Source organism: Zonotrichia leucophrys, chromosome 3 (genome assembly GCF_028769735.1).
Source record: "Zonotrichia leucophrys gambelii isolate GWCS_2022_RI chromosome 3, RI_Zleu_2.0, whole genome shotgun sequence".
Classification (NCBI taxonomy): Eukaryota; Metazoa; Chordata; class Aves; order Passeriformes; family Passerellidae; genus Zonotrichia; species Zonotrichia leucophrys.
Window position 1 is genome coordinate 75,883,171 of NC_088172.1, and position 22,208 is coordinate 75,905,378.

General features: G+C 48.5%; 1 protein-coding gene across 2 annotated transcripts in view; it reads right to left on the bottom strand.

Annotated features, from left to right (window-relative positions):
* Positions 1-4,366, bottom strand: part of MDGA1 (MAM domain containing glycosylphosphatidylinositol anchor 1) — a 146,691-nt gene extending 142,325 nt beyond the window's left edge. Inside the window, exon 1 of one of the 2 annotated variants that reach the window (XM_064708889.1) lies at positions 4,206-4,366. In XM_064708889.1, the coding sequence (XP_064564959.1) occupies positions 4,206-4,332 (127 nt within the window). In that variant the 5' untranslated portion in view covers positions 4,333-4,366. Of the gene's footprint in view, positions 1-2,949; positions 2,965-4,205 lie in introns of those variants that run through there. The other variant, XM_064708890.1, reaches the window with a different exon arrangement.
* Between the last annotated feature and the right edge of the window lie 17,842 nt (positions 4,367-22,208).

Genomic DNA, 22,208 nt, shown 5'->3' on the forward strand with positions numbered 1-22,208 from the left:
CCTTATATATATGTGTGTACACACACACACACATATATTTAGTTTGGAGGGCCCCTGTGCTCAAGCATTGCATTTTCCCAAGACAATCAGCCAAGAAGTGGCTCACAGGATCCAGCTCCATCATCCCTTTAGCCAGCAATCTCTTCAGCCATTTCTGAAGACACAGGGTGCACTGAGATGACAGCAAGGTACTTGAAGAGCTCCATTTCTTGGCCCCCTGTTACTGCTGGCAAAATAGCTCTAGGCATAGGAACCTGAGAGGGATGGATTCAGATCAGCAGGCTCCAGGTGACATTAGAGTGCCTGTGCCACTGTCAGCAGAAGATATGGATGCATATAGGTTGCAAGAGGATGTGAGGCAGTCTACGTTAAAAAAACTCTAGGAAAAGTGTTTTTACTTAAAAAAAAAAAACAACAACAAACAAAACAACAGGTAAAAGGAGCAGGAAACAAATAATGTCATGTGTACATTAAATGAAAAAGTGTGGATGTTTATAGCCTAAACACCATATATGTTTTACTATGACACTCCTCGATCATAGACACAAGAAAACAGTCTTCCACTAGTTTGGGGGTTTTTTTGCTGTCTGAAGTGGCATCTCAGGGATGATTCAATGTGATGGTGTCTGTTAAAACAAAGAGCCTTAACAGGTCATTTATTCCCCATCTCCAAATGCAAGGGCAGGACTATCTGACACTCCAAGTGCTTCACCCCACCAGTTTCAAGTGCAGCCCCTCCAGCCCCTGTGATCATGGTGCCAGGCAGCTTTCCTTGCTGCCCAACCTAAACATTTCCTTTCATTCCCTTTCCATCACCTTGCTGTATGTAGCCCCTCACCACACACAGTGATGCCCATTCCTGCAATGTCTTTTCTGCAGGTGAATTAGGAGAGGCAGGGGACAAAACACCCCACTTTCTTATTCTGCCTGAAAGGCTGCTGCTGATCAGTGGGACGGTGCTAATTGCAAGACAACCCAGAAATGTTAATTATACACAGCACATGGAGCAAGCACAGCAGCAGCACTGCACACCAAACCAGAGCTACCCAAGTCCTGGAACCTAGAAAGCAGAGTGGGAGGCAAGAGGCATGCCTTTCCCTCTGACTGCCACCACCACGCCCCAATCCTCCCCTCTCAGTCTTACAGGCTTTAAGTGTTGTTAACTACAAGCCTTGAAGGGCAAGTCTCCTGTCTCTTTACCTCTTCCTTCCTCCTCCTCAATTTTGACATTTTCTAGAGATCTATTACAGTTGGCTTCTCATCCTGACCAGCAGCATTAACACACCAGGACTGAAAAGCGCATGCAGTCTGGGAAATAGGCTACCACAAAAGGCTGATAAAAGTTGCCTCTTGGCAGCCTGCTGAATTGCCTTCCCCATCAGGCCAGCCTTGTCTCACTGCAACAAACAAGGCTGAAAGAATGGGATCAGCTAATGAGAAGAGGGTTTCAGACACACTTCAGTCATTACAACAAATGCCAATTTATATAACAAGCCTCTTCAGGTAGCAGGCAAAAAGCACCTTGACTCCTAATTAAATTGCACCTCAATTGCAAATGCTTCTTTCCCAGAACCCCCCTTATCCACATTTTATTTATACCATTCATCTCAATAAACCTCTCCAACGACTCTGCTTTCCCAGACAGAGGTCTTTTGTGTGCATCCATGTGGGTGTATTATTTAAAGGGTACATCACATGGATACTTTATCTTGTTTAATCTGATTTAATCTCAGGAGATTTGCTAAAGTAAAATACATTTATAGACCATACAGATGCCTCCCCCAGTCTCCACTGCCAATAGGCAAAGGCAAGAAAAGAGATCTGAACCGTGACACATGAGTTCCCATAATTTTTACATTAGGTGCCACATGAGATTGACATTCACAACTCAGAATGCCAAAGTACAGCTTAAAATGATGGCAAGAGACCAATACAGAGGAAAAACCCAAGTAGAGGGGGGTCCGTGGGACTAATTTCTAATCCTGCTTTTTATTTATCCTTGCACACATAACAATATTAATCCAGCTCTGCTTGAGCCATCAGCAACAGCAACCTCACATCCAAAGAAACAGTGCTGGCTGCAGAAGGCCCAGGGTAGTGGACTGAAGGCAGAATTGGTGACAATATGAGAACTATTAGTCACCGTCCAAGTTTGCAGCGTGCTGATTCCACGAGACACTGCTCTGGGCTGCACTCAGTGACAACTGCGCATTAACGCTCCTGTTGTTCCATAGTTTGAAGAGGTAGGGGTGGGAAGAGGAAGGGAGACACTAGATTTCCCCTTTGTGTAGTTAAGTAAGAGAACAGATAGAAATAGTGGACCATTTTGGCTTAAAAGGATGCCTTCATTTTAGTGTATGTGTGCATCTGTGCTTTCTTTTGTACACAGCTTCTTCAATCTCTCTCTGAGAGAAAAAAAATCAGTAAGTTATTCTGGAGATCTAATAGCAGCAACTCTGTCAAATGCAAGTTCACTGAAGTGTATGAAAAAATACAACAGGCAACCCTCTAAAGCACATTCAAGCAAACCTGGTTTTAAGCTCTATCCCTTTTGCTACAATCCTAGGCAGTAAGTCCATTCTACAGCAACTGACAGCAAAAACACAGATGTGAAATAATAAAAGTTTAGCTAGAAGCAGATTACCTGTTTTAAAAGATAAAATTATATGCCCTGACCAGGTTTCTGTTCCACAAACTCATTCTATTCCTCCTCTTTCCAGCGTTTCAAGGGTCATAGAATTTCTGTCTGGATATACAGACTGGGAGAACAAAACACAAATACTGAGAAGAAGAAAGAAAAAAATAAAGGAAGCTGAACCCTCTCTATTTAAAATGGTTATTTTACAAAACAGACCCAAACTCAAATTAACATCCCAGTCTTCAAGGAGAAAGGAGGAATTGTTTCCATTAAAGAAATACATCATTAAAAAGTGACCTACAAAGACTTACCCATAGTCAGTGAGACTGAACTGATCTTTGCCAGAGCTCACACAAGAGACTGGCTGCATGCTGTTAAAAAAGAGGGAGCGGGGGGGCTGGACTCTCTCACTGGGGTCTCTCTTCAGAGCTCAGAGAGCTTGGCTTGTTAGAGGCAGTGGCATGCCTTCCAGAAGGACTTAACAGCAACGCACAACTGAGTTGTAAGCCAAGATAAAGCCGGCTTGTTATGAGAGACAAGTCTTGTGGGTTGCTTTTATTTATTTTTTCCCAGTGTATTGGAAATGCAGATCTTGTAAAGCAAGAATTCAGAGGGGGCTGGGAGAGGGAAAGGGGGGCTGCACGTCTGGCTAAAGTAAACCCGGGGTGTTCCCTCAGCGCGGGGCTTGTGCTCGGCGGCGCGGGCGTCATCCCCCGCCTCTGCCCTCGCACTGAGGGGCTGCGGGAGCCAAACCTCTCCCGAGCTCGCCATTCGCCACCCTGCCTGCAAACAAGGAGAGGAAGTAAGCTCCGTAAATGCAAAAATAATAATAGTAAAAAAGGGGGGGGGGGGAAATCAAGCATCTCGGCATCATCCCTGCCACAGACCACAACCCACCCATCTCCATCACCTTCAGAAGAAAATCAGCCGCGAAGTTCCACAGGGTGCAAAACCGGCCTCGCCTCGCCCCCCCGGGCAGCCCGGCCGTGGCGAGCCGAGCCGGGCGGAGCCGTGCCGGCGGCGGGAGCGGGCAGCCCCCGGTACGCCGGGAACGAGAGCGGGCAACCCCCGGCACGCCGGGAACGAGAGCGGGCAGCCCGCACGCCCTTCTCCCTGCTTCCCGTGCTCCTGAGAGAAAGGAACCCGCGAGCGCATCGCCGAGAAGGGACCCTCCGTGCTTCCCCTGCCCCAAAGACAAGGCAACTCGAGGCGCTCCCAGGGCCGCCCCCGCCGGAGCAGCGCGGCGTCCCCCGGCGCGGCGGGAGGGACGGGGAGGCAGGGCCGGGGCTCCGGCAGCCGCTCCCCGCGGCGGTCCCGCCGGCGCTCCCTCCGTGCCATCGCGGCCGCTCGTACATGGGAGGCGGCCAGAGGTTACGGCGAGAAATTATGAAGTAGCTACAGGCGCTGGAAGCCCTATTGCTGCGTCAGTCTCTCCGCTCAGGCTGAGGCGAGGTTCGGCGGCATCATTTACTTTCTCCTGCAGGTGCTTTTTAACTTTGATCCCACCGCCGCCGTCTGCGCCCTCGCCCCCCACCCCTCCCTCGCAAACAGCGACAGCGTCTCTTACCGTACACCCCTTGTCCCCTGCTGTACACCGGCACCAGAGACAGGAATAAAAAACAGATCATGTCCATCTTCAAGGCAGAGCCTTCATCGCCGGCGAAGAAAAACAGCCAAAACAGCTCAGGCAGCATCCGGCGGGGGAGCGAGGAGCAGCCGAAAGCCTCCCGAAACGCCGCCCCATGCGCCCCGCTCCGCGCCGGGCACCGGCGCCCCTCGGGCGGAGCAAGGGCCCCCCCACACAGGGGCCACCTGGGGGTAAAATTTGAAATTTAGGAGACAAGAAAAAAAAAAAAAAGAAATAAAGAAAGGAGGGAGAGAGCGAGAGAAGGAGGCAGGAGGGCAGAAACGCGGAGTACCGCTTCCCGCTTCCCCTCTCCAGGTTGCTCGAGGATCTCCAGGCGAACAGGCGGCCGCACCCGCACTCGGGGTACGGGGAAAGGCCAGCCCGGGGGCACCGGGCCGGCACCGGGCAGGGCGGGAGCGGGACCCGGGCCAGCCCGGGCTCCTTTGTTCCGCGGGAGCTGCCGAGCGCTGCCCCGGTCCCGCGCTGCCCCAAGTGCTGCCAACTGGGGCCAACTTGAGTGAGTCCTCACCCTCCCTCCTCCTGACGAGGCTCTGGCCGCAGCCCCCGGAGCGGACGGGGAGAAGGAGAAGGAGGTGGAGAAAAAGGGGGGAAGCGAGGGTGGGGGGTAGGAGCCAGCTGCTGAAAGGCGGAGGAAGGGATAGGTGATTCTCGCTCCTCTTTTCCAGATCTTCTGAGGAGGGGATTGTTGTAATTAATCAAATCCAGGAAGGATTTCTTTTTTTTTTTTTTTTAAAGCGGCTCCCAAGAGCTCCCCCAGCTGTACTGCACCGCCCCAACCAGCCTGAAGGGAGAAGCAGCCGAGGAGCAGACAGACCACGCACCCTCGCAGCGCCTGCAGCTCAGCCCGGCTCTCCTCGCCTCCTCCCCAGCCTGCCAGGTCCTTCGCCCTTCAAAACTTTCCCTGATGTTGTGTGCCAGCCTCGTGTGGGTGCGTCGCCTCCGTGCTTGCCTGCTCCGTCCGCCTCGCAGAGGATTTGCAGCTGCACAGGGGCCCGTGTCTCTCTCCCCCGACGGCTGCCGGAGCTCCTAGTGGGAACTAACGGGCTGCAACTGGAACGTAGCCGGCAATGAGGGACAAGAAGACGGACAAAGCTGAGCTACTCCTGCCAGACGCCTGCTGGAAACCGCCTGGGAGGTCTCTGCCCCGCCGCTGTTTCCTGAAGCGCCAGAATCTCCCGCAGAAGTTGCCGGGATCGCCGCCGCTCCCCAGGCGGCCCCGACGGGGCGTCCCCGGCTTCCCGCGCCCGCCGGCGGGGCTGGCCCGAGGCCGCCTCCCTCCCTCCCTCCCTCCTGCCTGTGGCTCTGCCAGCCGCGCCTGATTTTCTACTCTGTTGGCTTTCCAGGTTTTCCCCCTACCCTCTTCACCATTTCATTATCCTTCGCTTAAAAAAAAAAAAAAAAAAAAAAAAAAAGAGCCAATTAAAGCGGGCGTGCTGGGAGAGTCCTGCCTCCTGCCCAATTCCGCGAGCTTCCCCGCGCCTCGCCCCGGCCCAATTATGGACAAGCCCGCAAGGATGGGAGAGAGAGGGACTTGCTTCGGGCGGGAGCGCGATTGCCAGTCCGGGGTGCTCTCTCTCATCCTCAGGACCCTCGCGGCAAGGTCGGCTTCTCCCGGCTGGCACCTGAGTGAGGTGGCGAGGGCTGGGGGGCAGCGCAGGTTTCCGGGGTGCCTCCCGTGCTGGTGCTCGCTGGTGCCAGCAGAGTTTTTGGGCCCCCCAGGTAGGTTGCAGCTGGCGGGGCTGCCTGGTGCATGCTGCTGGGGAGCGGGGGCTGTGCGGGGCCAGCCCGGTGCGTGGCTGCCGGCCCGGGCCGTGGCGATGCTGCTCCGTGAGACCCGGAGCCGGGAAGCTGTGCATGCCCCGCTCCTGTGCCCCCGCGTAGGGCCCGGGAGAGAGGAAGGAGGAGGAGGAGGAGGATGCTGAGCGACCCCGAGCATCACCACCGGCAGCGCGGGCTACGCGGGGCCCTGCTTTAGCATCTCTATCTCCGGCTGCTTTGCTAGGGATATAAAACGCTGCTTCTGGGATGCCCAGACCTGCTCGCCCCCGAGCTGGCGAGCCCCCCCGTGCCTGTCCCGGGTCCGTAGCAATGAGCCAGCGCCGTGGAAACCCCTCTTAGCGGCGCGTTCTGCTGCCGGCAGCCGGGCTCCGGCTCGCCTCTAGCCCAGCGCTGGCTCAGCTGGGGCTCCCGGGCAGGGCTGGTGCAGGTGCCCCTTAGCGACAGCGACTCCTCTCCGGCTTTCCTCGGGGCCGGTCCCTGCGCGCCCCCGCCTCGGCCACGCGTGGGCTCGGCGCGCTGCCCCGCGGGCTCCCATCTACGCCCGCTGCCCGCCGCAGCTGGCCAGGGGTGCGGGACCCGGCAGGCACCGAGCTGTCCTGTGAACAGGTCACTCCCTGGATAAAAATGTAATTTAAAAAAAATAATCAAAAACTATGGCCCAAAGAGCGGCTGGCTGGCTGCTCAGTCATGCTCTAACAAACAAGCAATTAATAGATATAGCCCGTAATTAGCAAGTAGTTATTCCTGTTGTAAACGGCGCTCAGTCAGAAAGAGAAGCAGAAGCTTGCCCCAGGAAGAGAGCAGCGACACAGACAGGACAGCATAACCCAGAGCCCTGGGTCCCCGCAGCGCCCGGCATCCATGCACGTGGGAGGCAATTTTCCACTGGGCTCTATTCTATCACTTATCAGGATACCACCCGTATAAAACTGCCCTGTTTGTTTTTGTGGTCATTTAGGGTTTTTTTCCTTTGTATTTCTTTTTTTTGCTATTCTTTTTTTTTTTTCTATAACTAAGGGAAAATTTGCCAAGAAACTGTTTTTCACACTCTTAAGATACCTTTTCCAAAGCTGATAGCATAGAGCAGGGCACCTGTGAAAGCACCTGATATGAGCAAATTTATTCTTTAATACAATAAACCCTTATCTGAGAAGTATTTAATCCTTCCTGCACTGGGTGGTTGCAATGTTAATAAAGGGTGCACAGGTAGAAGGAGGCAGCCAGCACCAAGAGGACAGGTGGATCAACTTCTTTGCCACAGCGTGAAGAGAAGCAGGAGCTGATGATAATGAGACAGAATAAAATTGTCTACATCTCCACAAAGCAGGCTAAAGGCAACCCAAGGAAAACAAGATGAAGAGATGTTTGCAGATCCAGGAAGCTTCGTGGTGTTGAAAAAAAAAACGTGGAGACATGAGTCTTGTTCTTTTCTATGCATAATTTTGAAATAAGGATATTTATGTGGCATTTTGTAGCCCTTCCATGATTTTCTTCCAGGGATTCTCATTAAATTATGGACTAGTGCCTCGGTGTTTGAATGAGTATGAATTACGTATCTGGCTAATGAGTAAAAAAAATTTTCAAAAAATGTATGCTTCACACCCCTTTTTTGTGTTAGTATTCAATGCACACACTCATGTTTCACTGGCACAAATGCTTATGAAAGATGAATTTCAAAGTAAACTGCCAAAGTATATTCCGAGTAGGAAAAGATACTGCCAAAACACAAGAACATAACTGCATTTGCTAAGTAAGGTAATTAATAATTATTGCTTGAGGCCTAATAAATCATAGCATTCATAATTATGGAGTTTCCAGTGGGTGACAGCAAGGCAGCACTCCCATTCACACTTGCTAAGCAAGCTACTTATTGTAGGGAAACCATACCCTGTAGTGATTCTACTTGTCAGAAGGCAAAAATGAAGGATGCCTTTCCCTGACTGTTTCCACAGAACGTATTTGTCCCATCTTTCCATCTGGGAGTCAGTGTCTCCGGTCACTTCTCAAGACCCCACTTGTCAAATGAGTCCTGTCTCTGAAATATTTATACATACTCCATCACCTATATTTCACAGCTCTGTTAAGAGGTAGACAGTCTCTGAGACAGCTGCTGTGTTCAAAGAGAGCAAATCATCCAAAGCATGACACCAGGCAGGAAGCGATTGAGGAGCTGTGTGAGGCCAAGGTCCAGTTGCACGAACATTAATTATCTCTGTGTCAATGTTTTCATGCTGTACTCTGCTGCAGTCTGTCATTTCATTCTTTCCTGGGATGATGCAACTGTCTCTGGGCCCCGGTGATCTCTTCAGCTTGTGGCCTGACATTTCTATCACCTCTTTCCTGTTCATTTTCTTCTCAGCAACCCATCCAAGAATGCCTCCAGGATCTATGAAGTTTGATCTCTTCCTCCCCTCCCTCCTTCCACACATATATGGAAGCTTTACTGCAACATTTCTCTTGCTGTGCCTACTGAAAGGGAGTAGAAATAGAAAGCAGGAATAGAAAGGGAACATAATGGAGCACCTTAGAGGCAATGGGCAAAGCCAGGGTGACTCCAAATGCTGCAGGAGAGATGAGAGTTGGGAAGGGGAAAGCTGGAGGACTCTGTAGCACTGCAGCAGAGATGTTAGCAGGGAGAGGGGAAAACAAGGGAATTCTAACTGCATCATACGGCTGCATGAAGGAGCTGAGCACACAGAGTTGTTCCTGTGCTGCTTCTGAGCTGGAGCGGGTTCTGCAGCAGTGTGGAACAGGGCACCTGGCTGACATGAGGTAGAGAAATTGGGCAGCAAAGGACCCAAAGAGGGGGAACTGGGAAAGGCAAGGGAAAGCCAGTGTGTGTGAGGAAGGGGAGCCTCTCAAACTGCTGCAAACAAACCAGCCACAACAGCACCAGGTACTCTGCAACACATAAACTCATGGAAGATGAGAAGCTGGGCAAAGCTACACTGACAGGATGCAGCTGAACAGTCTGCTGTCCCTTTTCCTTCTGTTTAATTGGTCTTCCCAGGAAAACTGTAAAAAAATACATTAAAAAATCCTAGTTTTCATTCTGAAGTGCTGGAATCAGAATCTCTGTGCAAAAAAATTTTCCTGGCCTAGGGCAGTGTTTCCCATTATTCATAAACACCAAGCTGGTGTTGTTGCAGTCCTAGATTCTCCTGGGTATCTCCTGCTTTCAGCATGAAGCATGCCAAGATAGGGCTATAAATCCCAAGGGTTCTGCTTTGCTGTCCTCAGTTCTCCTCATCTGCACTCCAGGGAATAGACCTATGCTGTGCTCACTTTCTTCCCAGATGCATTTTACACCACTAGTGGTGCCTCTGAGCCTCTTGTGTATTCTCTACATTTTTGATTATCTCTTCTCATCACAGATAGTGTTTGGTACTGAAAGGAATGATGGAGAGGGGAGTCCATCTCTGTTCTTCACCCAAGGTATTCATCCTACCTGAGCTTCACAACCCTTCCTCCCTGCACTTCGCAGACACTGTTAGTCATGGGGCTGTGCTGGGATTTCTGACAGCTGGGTGCTATTGTATCAGATTCCTGCCTCCTGCCTTCACCCAGCTATACTTTGACACAGTTCTGTTTCCTGGTTAAAGCTTATTTGAAAGCCATTGCAATCCCTTGCCCCTGTGATCTCAATGTGTGGCCGCTCTCCCTAGCTCAAGTGCTCACCCCGCGCCCTTCCCGCTTCCCCCTTCCCTGCTTGTGCACTAAACCCAGAGGCTTTTAACTCAACATTTCCTGACAATCTCTATGCTTTTTAGCCTATATATCTAGTTTGACAGAGATCCTGCTGGGTTGGGGTTTTTTTCTCTTATGCTTTAGGACAGATTTGGGCTGGTATGAGGGCACAGACAAGTGTCTCAGCATCACTGGGAACATCTTTTCTTGTTTCACTTTTTCTTTGATCTTTTTTCTCTTCTGCCTGCTTCTCCTTCTACATTCATACTTTCTTCTTCTTTCCCACCCTCCCTTTCATGTGTAAAAAGCAAGTTGAGAAAATGTCAAGCTGGTGCTGGTCAAAGGAACCTGTTCTTCCTTTCTTCCACTTCCTTTTATTGCCTCGGTGCCCTCTCCTCGTCCACATCTCCCAGACTGTGCTGGAGTGGGATACTTTTCCACAAAGAGCAGAGACAAAGGGTTCAAGCATGATTCTCCCCTGTTTCTGCCCTCTGCCACTACAGGCAAAAGGTGCATCGATTGCAGCTTTTGTCAGGGCCAGGCAGCTGATCCAAAACATGTGATCCCTGCCCTGAGGTGGAGGTGGTGGGGCAGGTGACAGCAAAGGAGCTACTCCTGAAGTAGATGCCTCCATTCAGAGGGCTGTGTTTGAGCCAGTTGTCAGCACTCCCAGGAGAAGGTGCTGCTTGAATTTCCCTTGAGAGGTTTTAAACACCACTCACGGCACAGGGAGGGTATATTGGTCATACAATATGAACCAATAAACACATGGGACCTTCCTGTCCAGGCTTTGGTGGAGGCAGCCTTTGGCCATAGACAGCACATCATGTCTCCCTGGTGAGAGGAGGAAGCCATCCTGCAGAGTCACTTCTGTGGAAGCACTCAGGTGAGGCTGTGGCTCGCATGTCCTGACACCTCCAGTTGGTGAGAAAACACTCCAGCTGGTGTTCTCACTTCAGTTGCCCAGTGGCCACACTCATTTTTGGGAAGATGATACTATCAGCACACAGTGACTTACAATAACACACAAGAAGTTCCTCAGTCCCTTTTTGTCCTTAGAGAGACCTATCCTCACTTCAAGAATTGAGCATTTGTGTTTTGGATATTAAAAGGTAGATGCAGAGTAAACTATTTTTCTGCCAGAATCTCTCTTCGCTATCCATCCCAGACCACAAGAGCTGGCAGAGCTGGTTGCAGGAAGATCCAACAGTGTGCCAGGCTGGCTGCAGAGAAGAACTTCCCATTCAATGCCTGAAGGAGCCCCACTGCTTCCTGGGGGACCACACCCTGCTGTTCAGAGGTGCAGCTCTCCACCAGCTTCTCACTGCAACACAATGATGAAATAAAATGGAAATCCATAGCTGTCAAAGCCAATGTGCACTGTCAGAACCTGAACAGCCTGGGCAGTCAGACCTAGGCTGGGATGGGCTTTGTTCCACCCAGGAGAGTGGCTGTGCAGTCCCCAGCTCACCTGGCTGTTTTGACTGGAGACACCTGAGTCAGCCCAATGCCTGGTGGAGGCTTCCTCCTGCTCTTTTCTTGGCAGCTCTCCAGCCCATTGCTATTTTCCTTCACTACCACAAATCCACTCTCCAAGGCTGACCCATCTTCCCTCTGCCCAAACTCCTTCCAGGAGTGCTATCAATAAACACGGCTTTGACCTGAGTTTTGGAAATCCTGAGGCCAGAGTTTTTGTAGGAAATATAATGGTCTCTGTGTACTTATCTCTTCCAGAGGCACCCAAAGATGAATGTGGACACTTATGTTTTAATTCAAAATGACTTATATAGCCTGTTTCTCTGTCATTCCTTCCTCTGCTCGTACCCGTAGCTCAGGGTGGCAGGTGAATACATCAGAGGGTTTCCAGGCTTAAGGAGAGAATGCAAAGAGCTGCCTTAGTGGGCAGTGCATGTCCCAGTGCCACTGAACTTCCTTGCTTTGGCTCTGTGAGCTGATGAGGTCTGGAGGGACAGAGGGCTGCAAATCTTACTTCCATCAGGGAGGATGCTCTGAGCTCATCTGCGAGGACAGGGTCTCCCAGCTTTCATTTGTGCTCCTCAGCAGTCTCTGCACATACACCACTTGTATGAAAACATTATTTCATCTCAGTGTTTTAATCCTGTATTACATTAAGAAAACTTGGATGCCTGAAGTCCAAGTGCTTTGAGAACACAAAGAAAGTCATGGCTAGTTGGCCCCTCTGACTTAATCTAAAAGCCACTTCCTTCTCATGACCCAAATCTAGCTCATGGTGCAAAAGCAGCACACAAGGCTCAGCTGCTTTAAGGGAGTTTGAGAATAAAGCCCCCACAGTTAACTTGTGCAGTAGTTTCCTTGTTGCATATTACATACAGTCCATGAGCTACCCTTAAATGTTGCTATTGCCTCTTCATTTTCAGGTGTTGTTTGCCACTGCTGCAGTACTTAACTCAAGGATCCAGTCTTTTTTTGTCTTTTTTTTTGTGGTGACTTCTATGTACACACACGCGCGCGCACCCTTTCCCCTTCTGTCCAGTGATACACTACAGCTACATTTTTAACAAACTGCCTGTTGAAGTGAAAATATCTTTAAAATTCATTGCACAAATCCAGAAGTTGCAAAAGAAATGTTGAAAGAAGAGAAAATATTCAGAACTGTTGAAAGGATGTAAAACACAACACACACACAAACACACACACACACACACACACACATGCACCAAGGATTGCTGCTCTCTCTTTATCTTTGGGATGAGTCTGAAACAAAATTCCATGTTGCCTCTATGCATAAATATTCTCACATCCTTAAGGCGCAGCAGCATCCTTGTTTTCCCTATGTAAATGGATCCATTTTAGTAGATCCATGGTGAAATACCCTCTTTAAACTTCACATGTTTATAATACAATTGTACAGCGATTCAGAGTTAGAAGAACCATTACTGTAAAACTAAGTAACACTAGATGCTACATGCAAGAAATTAAGAGAAAAACCCTACTGAGAGCAAATTACAGAAAAAACCAACCCCATTTACCAACATATTTTTCATTGGAGTTGCTCTGATCATTTTAGAGGAGCTGGGGCTGGAGCTACCTGGGGACACCAGACAGGTGTGTGAGCTGTGTGCAGCATTGAAACACTGCTCCTGGGGAGGCAGCTTACCAGCAGAGCTGCTCTTGCCAGGATCACCCATCTCCATCTCCTCCCTGCTTCCAATCAGCACAACTTGCGCTCCCACAGAGGGCTTCTGCTGGCATGGCTGTCTCTGCCAGGAGCTGCAACTCTGATCAAAGGCAAGCATGAAGGAGCACTGGCCTGTGTGAGGAGGGGATGAGACAGAGTTGAGGTGTGACTCACCAAGCTCAGACAGCCAGGCAGAGAGATGAGCAGAGCTGGAGCAGAGTGCTTGCTTGCCTCATGTCTCAGCATGGCTGCAGACAGACAGCATTGCCACTGAACTGTGTATTCCAATGTATAATTACTTGCCTATTAGCTGGCTGGCTCATTATGTGCCAAGAAAGTTATCAGGAATGTGGAACAAAGACATTTCTCCTCTTCCTGCCTTTCAGACCAGAGAAATGCTGGATCATACAACCTGCTGGAAACCTCCACCTTCTCCACCCTTCATAGGCTGTCAGAGGTTGAAGTTTAATTGATTTCTCAGTTACATCTAGTTCTCAGAAGAAAGAGAAAAAGAGCTAATCATGCTAGCCTGACACTTGATGGCTGTTGCTACTGCTGCTTCCAGAGTGATGTGCTGGGCACATGGGTGATCTTGTACTGAGCCTCGAAGATGTTGGGAGCAACCAGCCTTACCACACACCACTGTTTGGAACCTCACAGATGGGGAGGACTATGGTATGGAGTGTCAGCCTGAGGTAATGCCAAATACAGGGCCACTGGAGCCAAGACAGGGCTTGGTTTACCTATTGTTTAGGTGACCTTTTCCTAAAGCTTAAAAACGTAATCACCTCTGCTGCAACCTCCCTCTAGGGGCTCACCAGTCACTGCAGTGTTTTAGGGCATATCAGTTCATGTCTGAAGTGTTGCACACTCACCCTGTGGGTTTCCAAAGAAGCCTGTCCATGCAGCTCCCCAGGATGCTGCTCTCCACTGAAGGGTGAGGAGCTCCTCCCTGCTGAACCAAGCCCTGCATCCCAACTTCCCCAGGCAGAGCAGTCGAGGGCTTTGAGCAGCAGCAAAAAACTTCCCCGTTAGCTGTGTCAATCAGTAAAATTAGCGGGAAATTGCATAATTTTCAGATGGACCAAATCATTTCGATTACAGACAGAAGGAAACACTGCTGGTCTGATCTCCTGTTCTAATCAAAGTGCATTGTGAGGAACAACCTCCAGTACTGATTTCTGATAAGCCAATAATAAACCATTCATTTCTATTTCACACAGAGCAGTGCCATATTATATCAGGGTGCACAAACCAGTATTCTGAAGGAACAAAACCCATTTGGAATCAGATTTACAGCTCTTCAGCAGCCCTCAGATTTGCAGGAAGACCACCATATCTGACTCGCTGGAAGGTTTCATGGCATGTGAAGCTGGCACTGAGGAATTGATGTCTCTGACTTTCCCACTCTGATTTTTCCTGACCTTTGGTGTGAAGAATGAGGGAGACAGGTGCCACACTCCACCCAGCTTCAGGGAGGACTGGAGGAACCAGCAAAGCCCAGGTGAGAGGGAGGAGCTGGTGGGAAGTCAGGCAGCACTGACTCGGGAGTTAATGGTGAGGAAAGACAAAGGAGGGGCTGGAACATGGCCTGGGGGAGAGGTGAAAGAGGGGTGCTGGTGCAGCTTGAAGCATGGAAGGGGAAACAAGGACTGCTGGAGAGATTCTGGGAGCAAGTAGATGACTGAAGCTCAGGAAAAGCTGGAATGAAGAAGGCACTGCTTCCTAGGGCAGAGACTGGTTGGGCTGAAATGTGGTCCTGGGCCATGGGTATGGCGAGGAGAGGCTTGTTGGGGGGAAGATGGGCAGGGTCCCCAGGACCTGGCAGCTCTGCCCCTCCTTTCTACCCACCTAGCCCTTATTTCTCTCCCTTCCAGCTTTGTGCACCCCCTCACTTCCCTCACACCCTGCCTTAATTCCCTTACAGTCCTGACTTTGCAATGAAGCCAGTGGGGTAGGGAGGGCTGATATGAAGAGGGAGTCAGGAAAGAATAAGGTAAAAAGTGTTTCCTTGTGCCTTAAGATCCAGTCCAGGTGTCCTGGGCACACCTAGTCTTGGGAGTAACATGGAGTTGGGTCATTGCAGCTGACAGGGAATGAGCTCATCCCTGCTCCAAACATCCTGTGTGAGATGTCTCATCTTAAATACTCTTCTGCATTCCCCATGTACCTCTGAGTCCCTGAAAATAGCAGACATATTGATAAAAGATGCCTGAGAAAAAATATTTTACAGGAACCAATAGATGCCTTTCTCTCTGGAAAATAAGCATTGGTTAATCAAGGAATTACCAATAAAAATTTCTCTTATGAGCACTTTTCCCCCCCTTGTTTGTCTGGCTAGAGGATCACATTTCATTTTCAAACCGCAGTTCTACATTTATCATCCCTGATTTAGCAAATTGCCTCTTGCAGAAACAATGTCTAACCTACCTTTATTTAAGATTTTGCAGGATAATGTGTTTATGTTGGACTCAGAGAGGCTCACAAAAAAGTGGTGAACATATTGCAGTGGAGGTAATATAAATTATTTTAGATTCAAAATATTTCTCCTCAAGTAACACTTTCAAAATGTATTGTATTATCAGTAAGACTTAACTCTAAAATCTTGGGGCAAGAATTTTGTTGTCTTTCTCCTTTACTTTTTTTCTTAACAGGGATCAAAATCAAGCTTTCAATAAGCCTCTCATTGTAGTCAAAACAGAAGAAGGTGAAGACACCTCTAGTCAGAGTTGGCCGAAGGCTTATCAGCAGGGTAGGTAAAATTTAATTTTGCAGCCCAAGGATTTTCACTTCACCCTTGGGCAAGCAAGTCAGCTCTGTGGCAGCAGCAGAGTGGGTGCCTCCCTAGATGTGCTTCTTCTTTTCTATCGTCTTTATAGCACGCAGCTTGGAGGGGAAGGCTGGACAGTGTGGTCATGCCTGCTGCAGCCACAGCCATCCCCAGCTCTTCCAGCCAAGCAAACGAGGCTGCTGGTAGCCCCTGGCAGGCTCCTGCCTTTGGCAGCCAAGAGCTCTGCCCAAGCTTGTAAACCAGCCCTGTCTGTAATAAGGTAGAGAAACTCGTATCTGCAGAGTTGAGTCTGGAATCATTATCTTGTAGCTCAAATGTAGCCTCCCACTTCAAAGGAAGGATGCAGATAATTGGGCTATCCGGTAGAAAACAAATTCTTCTGCCCTATAAACTGCAGTCAGTACGCATGATGGGATCTCAGTGTGCCAGGGTGGAAAGGGGAGTCTTGGGAATTGGGGGTGGCTTGCTCACCCCGAGCAGGAGAGGACCTCTGTGCCCTTGGCACACACAGCCAAACTCCAGGAGACCATGACAGCCACACATACAACCCCTTTCCATTTGAAATCCATGGGAATACTATCAAGATGATGATTTCCAGTGAAATCAATAAGAAAGTAAGAGGGCATCAACACAATCATTAATAATTTCTCTCAATTATAATCCAGTTTCTTCAAATACAGCGGTTGCTGGAGCCTCCAGCCAGAATTAATGATACGGAAAATCTGAAGGACAATAAACAGTATATCCTTGAGCTAGCAGGATGTGAACAAACAGTAAACAAAAATGAAAATGTCAAAGGGGTTAAATCTTTAATAAAATACTGTTCCAATATTGTTTGATAAGCTCTCCTTCAGATTTTGCACAAATATTCTCGCTTGCTTTCAGAGCCAGCCTGGTCTTTTTCAAGCCAAACACATTTCACAAGACAAAATTGTAGAGGAACTGAAATGGCCTTTAAAAGAGAAACAGACTGTAACCTCATTCTTACATTTTAAAAGCAGTAACATGAATGCATGACTACACATTCCTCATAGCTGGGATTCCTCTTTCCTCATAGGTACAGAGCCTGTCCTGTGTTCAGCACAGAGCTCACTGATGTTCAGTGCATTCTGCTTGTTTATAAAGCAAAATGAGCAGGTACATTTTGCAGTTGTTAATACCAAGGGTAATAATATACACACACACATGCATCCACCCACACAAGCACAGAGAGGTTAATACCAATCTAAAAATATTTTGTGTGGCAGAAAGAATACAAAATCATTGTCAGTGGAGTCATTGGAAGGCAGTGTCTGTTAATGGAAGTTTTGTAGTCCTGGGCACACTGTCCATCCTGGACAACCGCTGCATTACCTCTTGTAAAGTACTTTATCAAATGCTCTGTGATGAGAAATGCCACAATCCCTGTCTGCCTTACATAAGTAAACAGCAATGCAAATGAAGGAGGCACATTTATGAAGCCAGTGAAGGAAAGGATAAGTTATCTTAGGTCTGATTTTATGTCACGGGTGCATTTTTGTTACTTTTAGACTTGTCATGACTGACTCAAAATGCCAAATTCTAATCTCCCAAGACACAGAGGCAATCAATCAAAGGGGAAATGCTGAATTCCCAGCATCCAGCCTTCTCTAAGACAGCCGGTCAGCTGTGTAATGCAAACTAATCTGTTTCAAGCATAGTTTTTTTGTTTCTTTCTCTGGTTCACATAAATACACACATCCAGTGGGAGAGAGGGAAAGGAAAAAAAAGAAAGGGAGGGGAAGAGAGAGGCTACGTCTGCACATATCTATTATTGTTGGAAAAAAATAGCTAATATGTGGAGGTAGACCTGGAGAAGGTGGGACTGCTCTACAATTCCCTTGGTGAACCATAATTAAGATAGGTCCAGAACGATCATGAACAAAATACTGCACAGAAGACAAAAATCAGGGCATGTTTTTAGCCGTCTGGTGGGGGGAAAATAGCTATAGATTCTGACTGGGAGAAGCAGATGGCGATGAATTACGAGAGCAGGGCACTGCTGCTGCTGCAGCCGCTGCTGCAACTGCCACAGCTCAGCTCTGCTCCATCTGACAGAGGGGCCCCTGGGCAGCCACAGATGAGTCAGACTCGTGTGTGTGTGCAGGCATCTCTGGAGAACCCCAGCTTTTCCTTTTCGTTTGTGTGACACTGCTTCAGGGTTTGAAAAGAATCACACAGCCCCCACATCCTAAGAGCACCCTTTCCCTTTGCACTTACTTTTCCCAGTGTCTGAGGTGTGGCCAGCCCTGACCAGCACAGCAGGGAGGGCAGGAGGGATCTCTACTGTCTCCAAGCAAGGCTGATATTGGCATCCTCCAAGTGGTGCACCAAAAGTCCTCAGCTGATGCCCAGATGCAGAGAAGGAGCCGCTGAGGACACCCACGTTGGAGCCATCGTGCTTGTGCTCCTTGGGAACACCTGCACCCAAGGATCCACAGTGCAGAGCCTCAGGATTTGGTCAACACACTGAAACCTGTGTTACCTATTAGCACTGGTGAATAGTCCCCCTTGGCTCTGGGAGACACTGCAGCCGCTGAGCTACACTGGCCCAAAACTTGAACAAAGCAGTGGAAGCAGAAGGAGAGTGTTTTGAGCTGGAGCCTGGCCAAACAGCATCCACGGCATCCACAGAGTGAGAGCATCCAAAGAGCATCCACAGTGTGAGAAGCTCTTGCCTGCTTGCAAAAGAGAAACTATGCCAGCACTGGCACCCTGGATTGCTTTTTTTTACAGAAGACATAGATGTTGGATTGAAGCTGAGATGTTTCCTATCCTCAAAAGACTATTTTAAGCTGCTCCACAGAGAGCAGTTGTTGAACAAGCTCTGTAAATACAGAAGAGCAGTAGCAAATTCATTTCGCCTTCCTAGCTAATGGCTTCCCCTTCTGGAAAGAGATTCCTGAGGAAAGAAAGAAACAATCTCTGCTACCAAGCCTGACCTGAGCTTCCTTGCAGCAGGCTGCTCCCTTCAGCAGGTGGGAAGGAAAGGGGGCACCTCTCTGATAAAGGTGTCTGCCTTCAAATACAGGACTGCAGGCTGAGGGCTGTGGTAAAGGAGGGGAGATGAGCTGGGTGAGAAATTATTATTTTCTGTTCTTTGATACCTTCTGGGAAAAAATTAGGGGTACTTAGCTGCTGTCACACAAACATTTTATGCAAATCTTATCTTTATCTTCTGCATACTGGTACATAATTTGCATCTGATTATCAACTTTGAGTCTATTGTTTTATTCTAAACAGAATTCCTGCTGCTGAAAGGTGTTAGATTGACAACCCTGGTGAATAAAATAATCTCATCCTCTCTCTATCAAGAGGGTAGGAGAAGAACAGCTTCTCACACAGGGCTCTGCCATTATTCCCCAGCCAGGGCCAGCAGTGAGGATGCCAGCCCTCATCATCTTCTGAGCCTGCCAGCTGATGTATAGAGGAGCTATGAATATGGAATCCCTGTGAACTTTCTACAAAGACAACCTAAAATCACTTTAAAAGGCAGAAATTCTGTTGGGTCACATTCACACACAAAGGGCTGCAGCACCTAGCTGGTTCTGGAGTCCCACCCAAGGTCCATGAAACAGTTTGCATGGTGGGATCTTCACACCCAAAATGAAGGCCTTTACTCTCTTGACTTAGAAGAGTGGGGGTATTTGCTCCCTTCAGCATGTGCACAAATATTGCCAGCTGGATACAGCCCTGTCTCCAGCAGCAATACACTCAGTCCTTTTCCTGACTGTAGCAGGGTGTCTTGCCTTGTGTCTTAAGTTAAAAATATTTGCGTGGAACTAAAGTGTCTCAAGTCCACTGGAGTCAGCGACTTGACTGTTCTACTTCAGTTTGCCTCACTGAGAGTTTGTTTCAGGCACACCACATTAGCAGGAACATTTTGGGAAGCCCCATGTAGGAATCAATGACAAGGAGAGATCATGGTCTTCAAGTTTTGCAACACGTGGATCTTATCACTTAGCTCTTCTGTCTCTGGAAAGATACTTTTCTTTCACCTTGAGTGAGGGCACAGAGTGCCTTTCCCTCCCAAATTCTGGGGAAGAACAGGCGACTATTCACAGTAGCTACAGGATGAAGTGGGGACTGAATTAATCCTGCAACACAAGGCTGCTTCAGTCAAGCCAAAGGATGAGGACAAACGAATGTTAACTGGATTCTCAGGCTTCAGCAATCACAGCACTGAGCAATAGGAGTCTGTCCACTTGACTTGGGGATGGATGCCTGTTCTAGCTGTGTTTGTCCTTTTGATAAAATATTCAGGTCCAGCAACAGCTGCTTCTGTAAGAGCACCAGATTAAGACAAATAATGCAGACTTAGTGCTCTTTACATGGATTGCAGGGGCTGACCCTGCTGCAATATGCACACCCACAAATCTTCTCAGCTCATTACCTCATTGAACACGGCTGCTGCTCTGTGAGGACAGGAGCCTGGTGATACCTCGACAGAATTCGAACATGACATGCCAAGTCAGAGATGGAAAGAGCTGACTGAGAGCTCAGGGCCTGCCTTGGCAGGAAGGTACATCCTGTCAAAAGATGCAGCCTCAAGAAGAACATGACAGCCCTGATGGACAGGACCCTTGGCATTGTGGAGGAGCTCATTAAGACATTCCTCATTATTTCTATTCTTGTTCTTTGACATCACCCCCTTAGTATTTCACTTCTCTTCTGCTCTGCACAGCCAGTTTTGGGTTAAGAAGGAAGGAGAATGCATTGTGTAAATGAAGCTTGTTGTTTTTCTTTAAAGTACATGGAAAGGCTTTGAAAACTCAACTGAAGCCGTTCCCAATAATCTCAACTTTCTGCTCTATTTCTCTGGTTAACCTTGCTGACTCAAAACAACAAAAAGCATAGCCTGAAGGAAACAGCACCGAGTGCTTTCTTAACTTTCCAATGGCATTTTCCCAGAGATATTTTCTTTTTGCTCAGACCTTTGAAGTCCATTCCTCTCTTTCTGTGTGGATTCCCACTGAGACCAAATAGCTTCCTAGCCTGCTTCCCCAGGCCTCCATGGCGTGGGAAGCATGGCTGCCTTCCCCAGGTGATAACAAGAAGGAAGAGTCAGTGAGGGGGCTGCTGAGCTGACAGCAGTAAACAAGTGAGCATGGAGATATGTTTTGCTTTCTTCCCAGAAGATGGTGGGAATGAGGTCTTCCCTCACGTGTCCCAGTTAGAAAATGATGACATCATCTATTAGGATATTGCTCTGCCCATCCAGTAAGACTGAGCAAGTCAAAAGATCACTCTTGACTCAAGGAAATTTTCTTTCCCCACACACACTTGTTTCCCCTCACCCCTAACTGCAGTTAGAAACTGATTGCCTGGAGAAGGAAGCGATAGGAACTTGACATTAAGGCAGGCTCCTGTCAAGCTCTGCCAAGATACCTGCCTGGAAGAATAGGATGAAGCGTGCCAACAAGATCACTTGAGGTAAGGCAGACACCCTTCCTTGCTCCATTTCTGCTACAGAATTCTGGACAAGAGTCTATCTCCTCCCTTGTCTAAGCCCAAGGACTGTGTTTTCCTTGCCAGCCTTAGGTGTGCTTCCACATGCTGGTCAGTGGCTTCACAGACAACCATCCTGATGCCTTAAGTTTTAGCTTTCATATTTTTCAGATTCTGTACTGCCTTGGTGTGTAACTCTGAACTTCATGTGAGGTGTTAGCAAGTTCTCTTCACAGTTTAGTTAGACAAAACCATCCTTTTCCAGCCTGAGAACCAAGGACACTGTCACATCTTTGGGCCCAAAAAGTGTAACCAATGGCAAATTGAGGAGAGCAATTTGGGAGGATGGGACTTCATAAGCTGAAGCTGTAATTGGACTATTAACTCCAATATGTACATAGACCAAAATTTAGAAAAGTGTGAGACCCAGTGACCAGTCGTGCATCTTGTGTCCATCCTGGATGTAGCCCTGGCCAGGGTTTTTTTACTGCCCAAGGTGTATCCTTTGAAGGCTTTTTAATAAATACCTACTTTATTCTTTAACTCTCTCTAGCATCTGTTCTGGGTCAGCCTCTCTAGGCACCAATCCCACAACTGCATGGCATAGATAATGCTTCTGCCAAGGTACAATTCCTGAGTGTGGGGAACGTGATGGGGAAGGGCATTTGCCAACTGTGAAGTGAGCACCGCAGCACTACACCATGCAGAAGCCTGAAAACAGGAAAGACACACAGTTGGGAAATGTCTCTGCCAGGAAAACCTGTCCCGTAGGTGGAGCTTTCATCCAGACCAAGTCAGGCCATGTACCCACCCTAAAGGATTCAATATCACCACTCTCAGCTTCTCTCTCGTCTCTAAAGAAGTTTCTTCAGGGGAAGATGAAGAAAAAGACATGTTCTGCTTCCATAAACACCAGCCCTTCCATTGATCCATGTGATGTGTAAAGGGAGGGAGAAAGGACTGTATGAAGAGGCCCCTTGAACATAATTGGAGAACTGGACTAATTTGGTTTGTCCTTATAAACAGTCCAGAGCTGGGC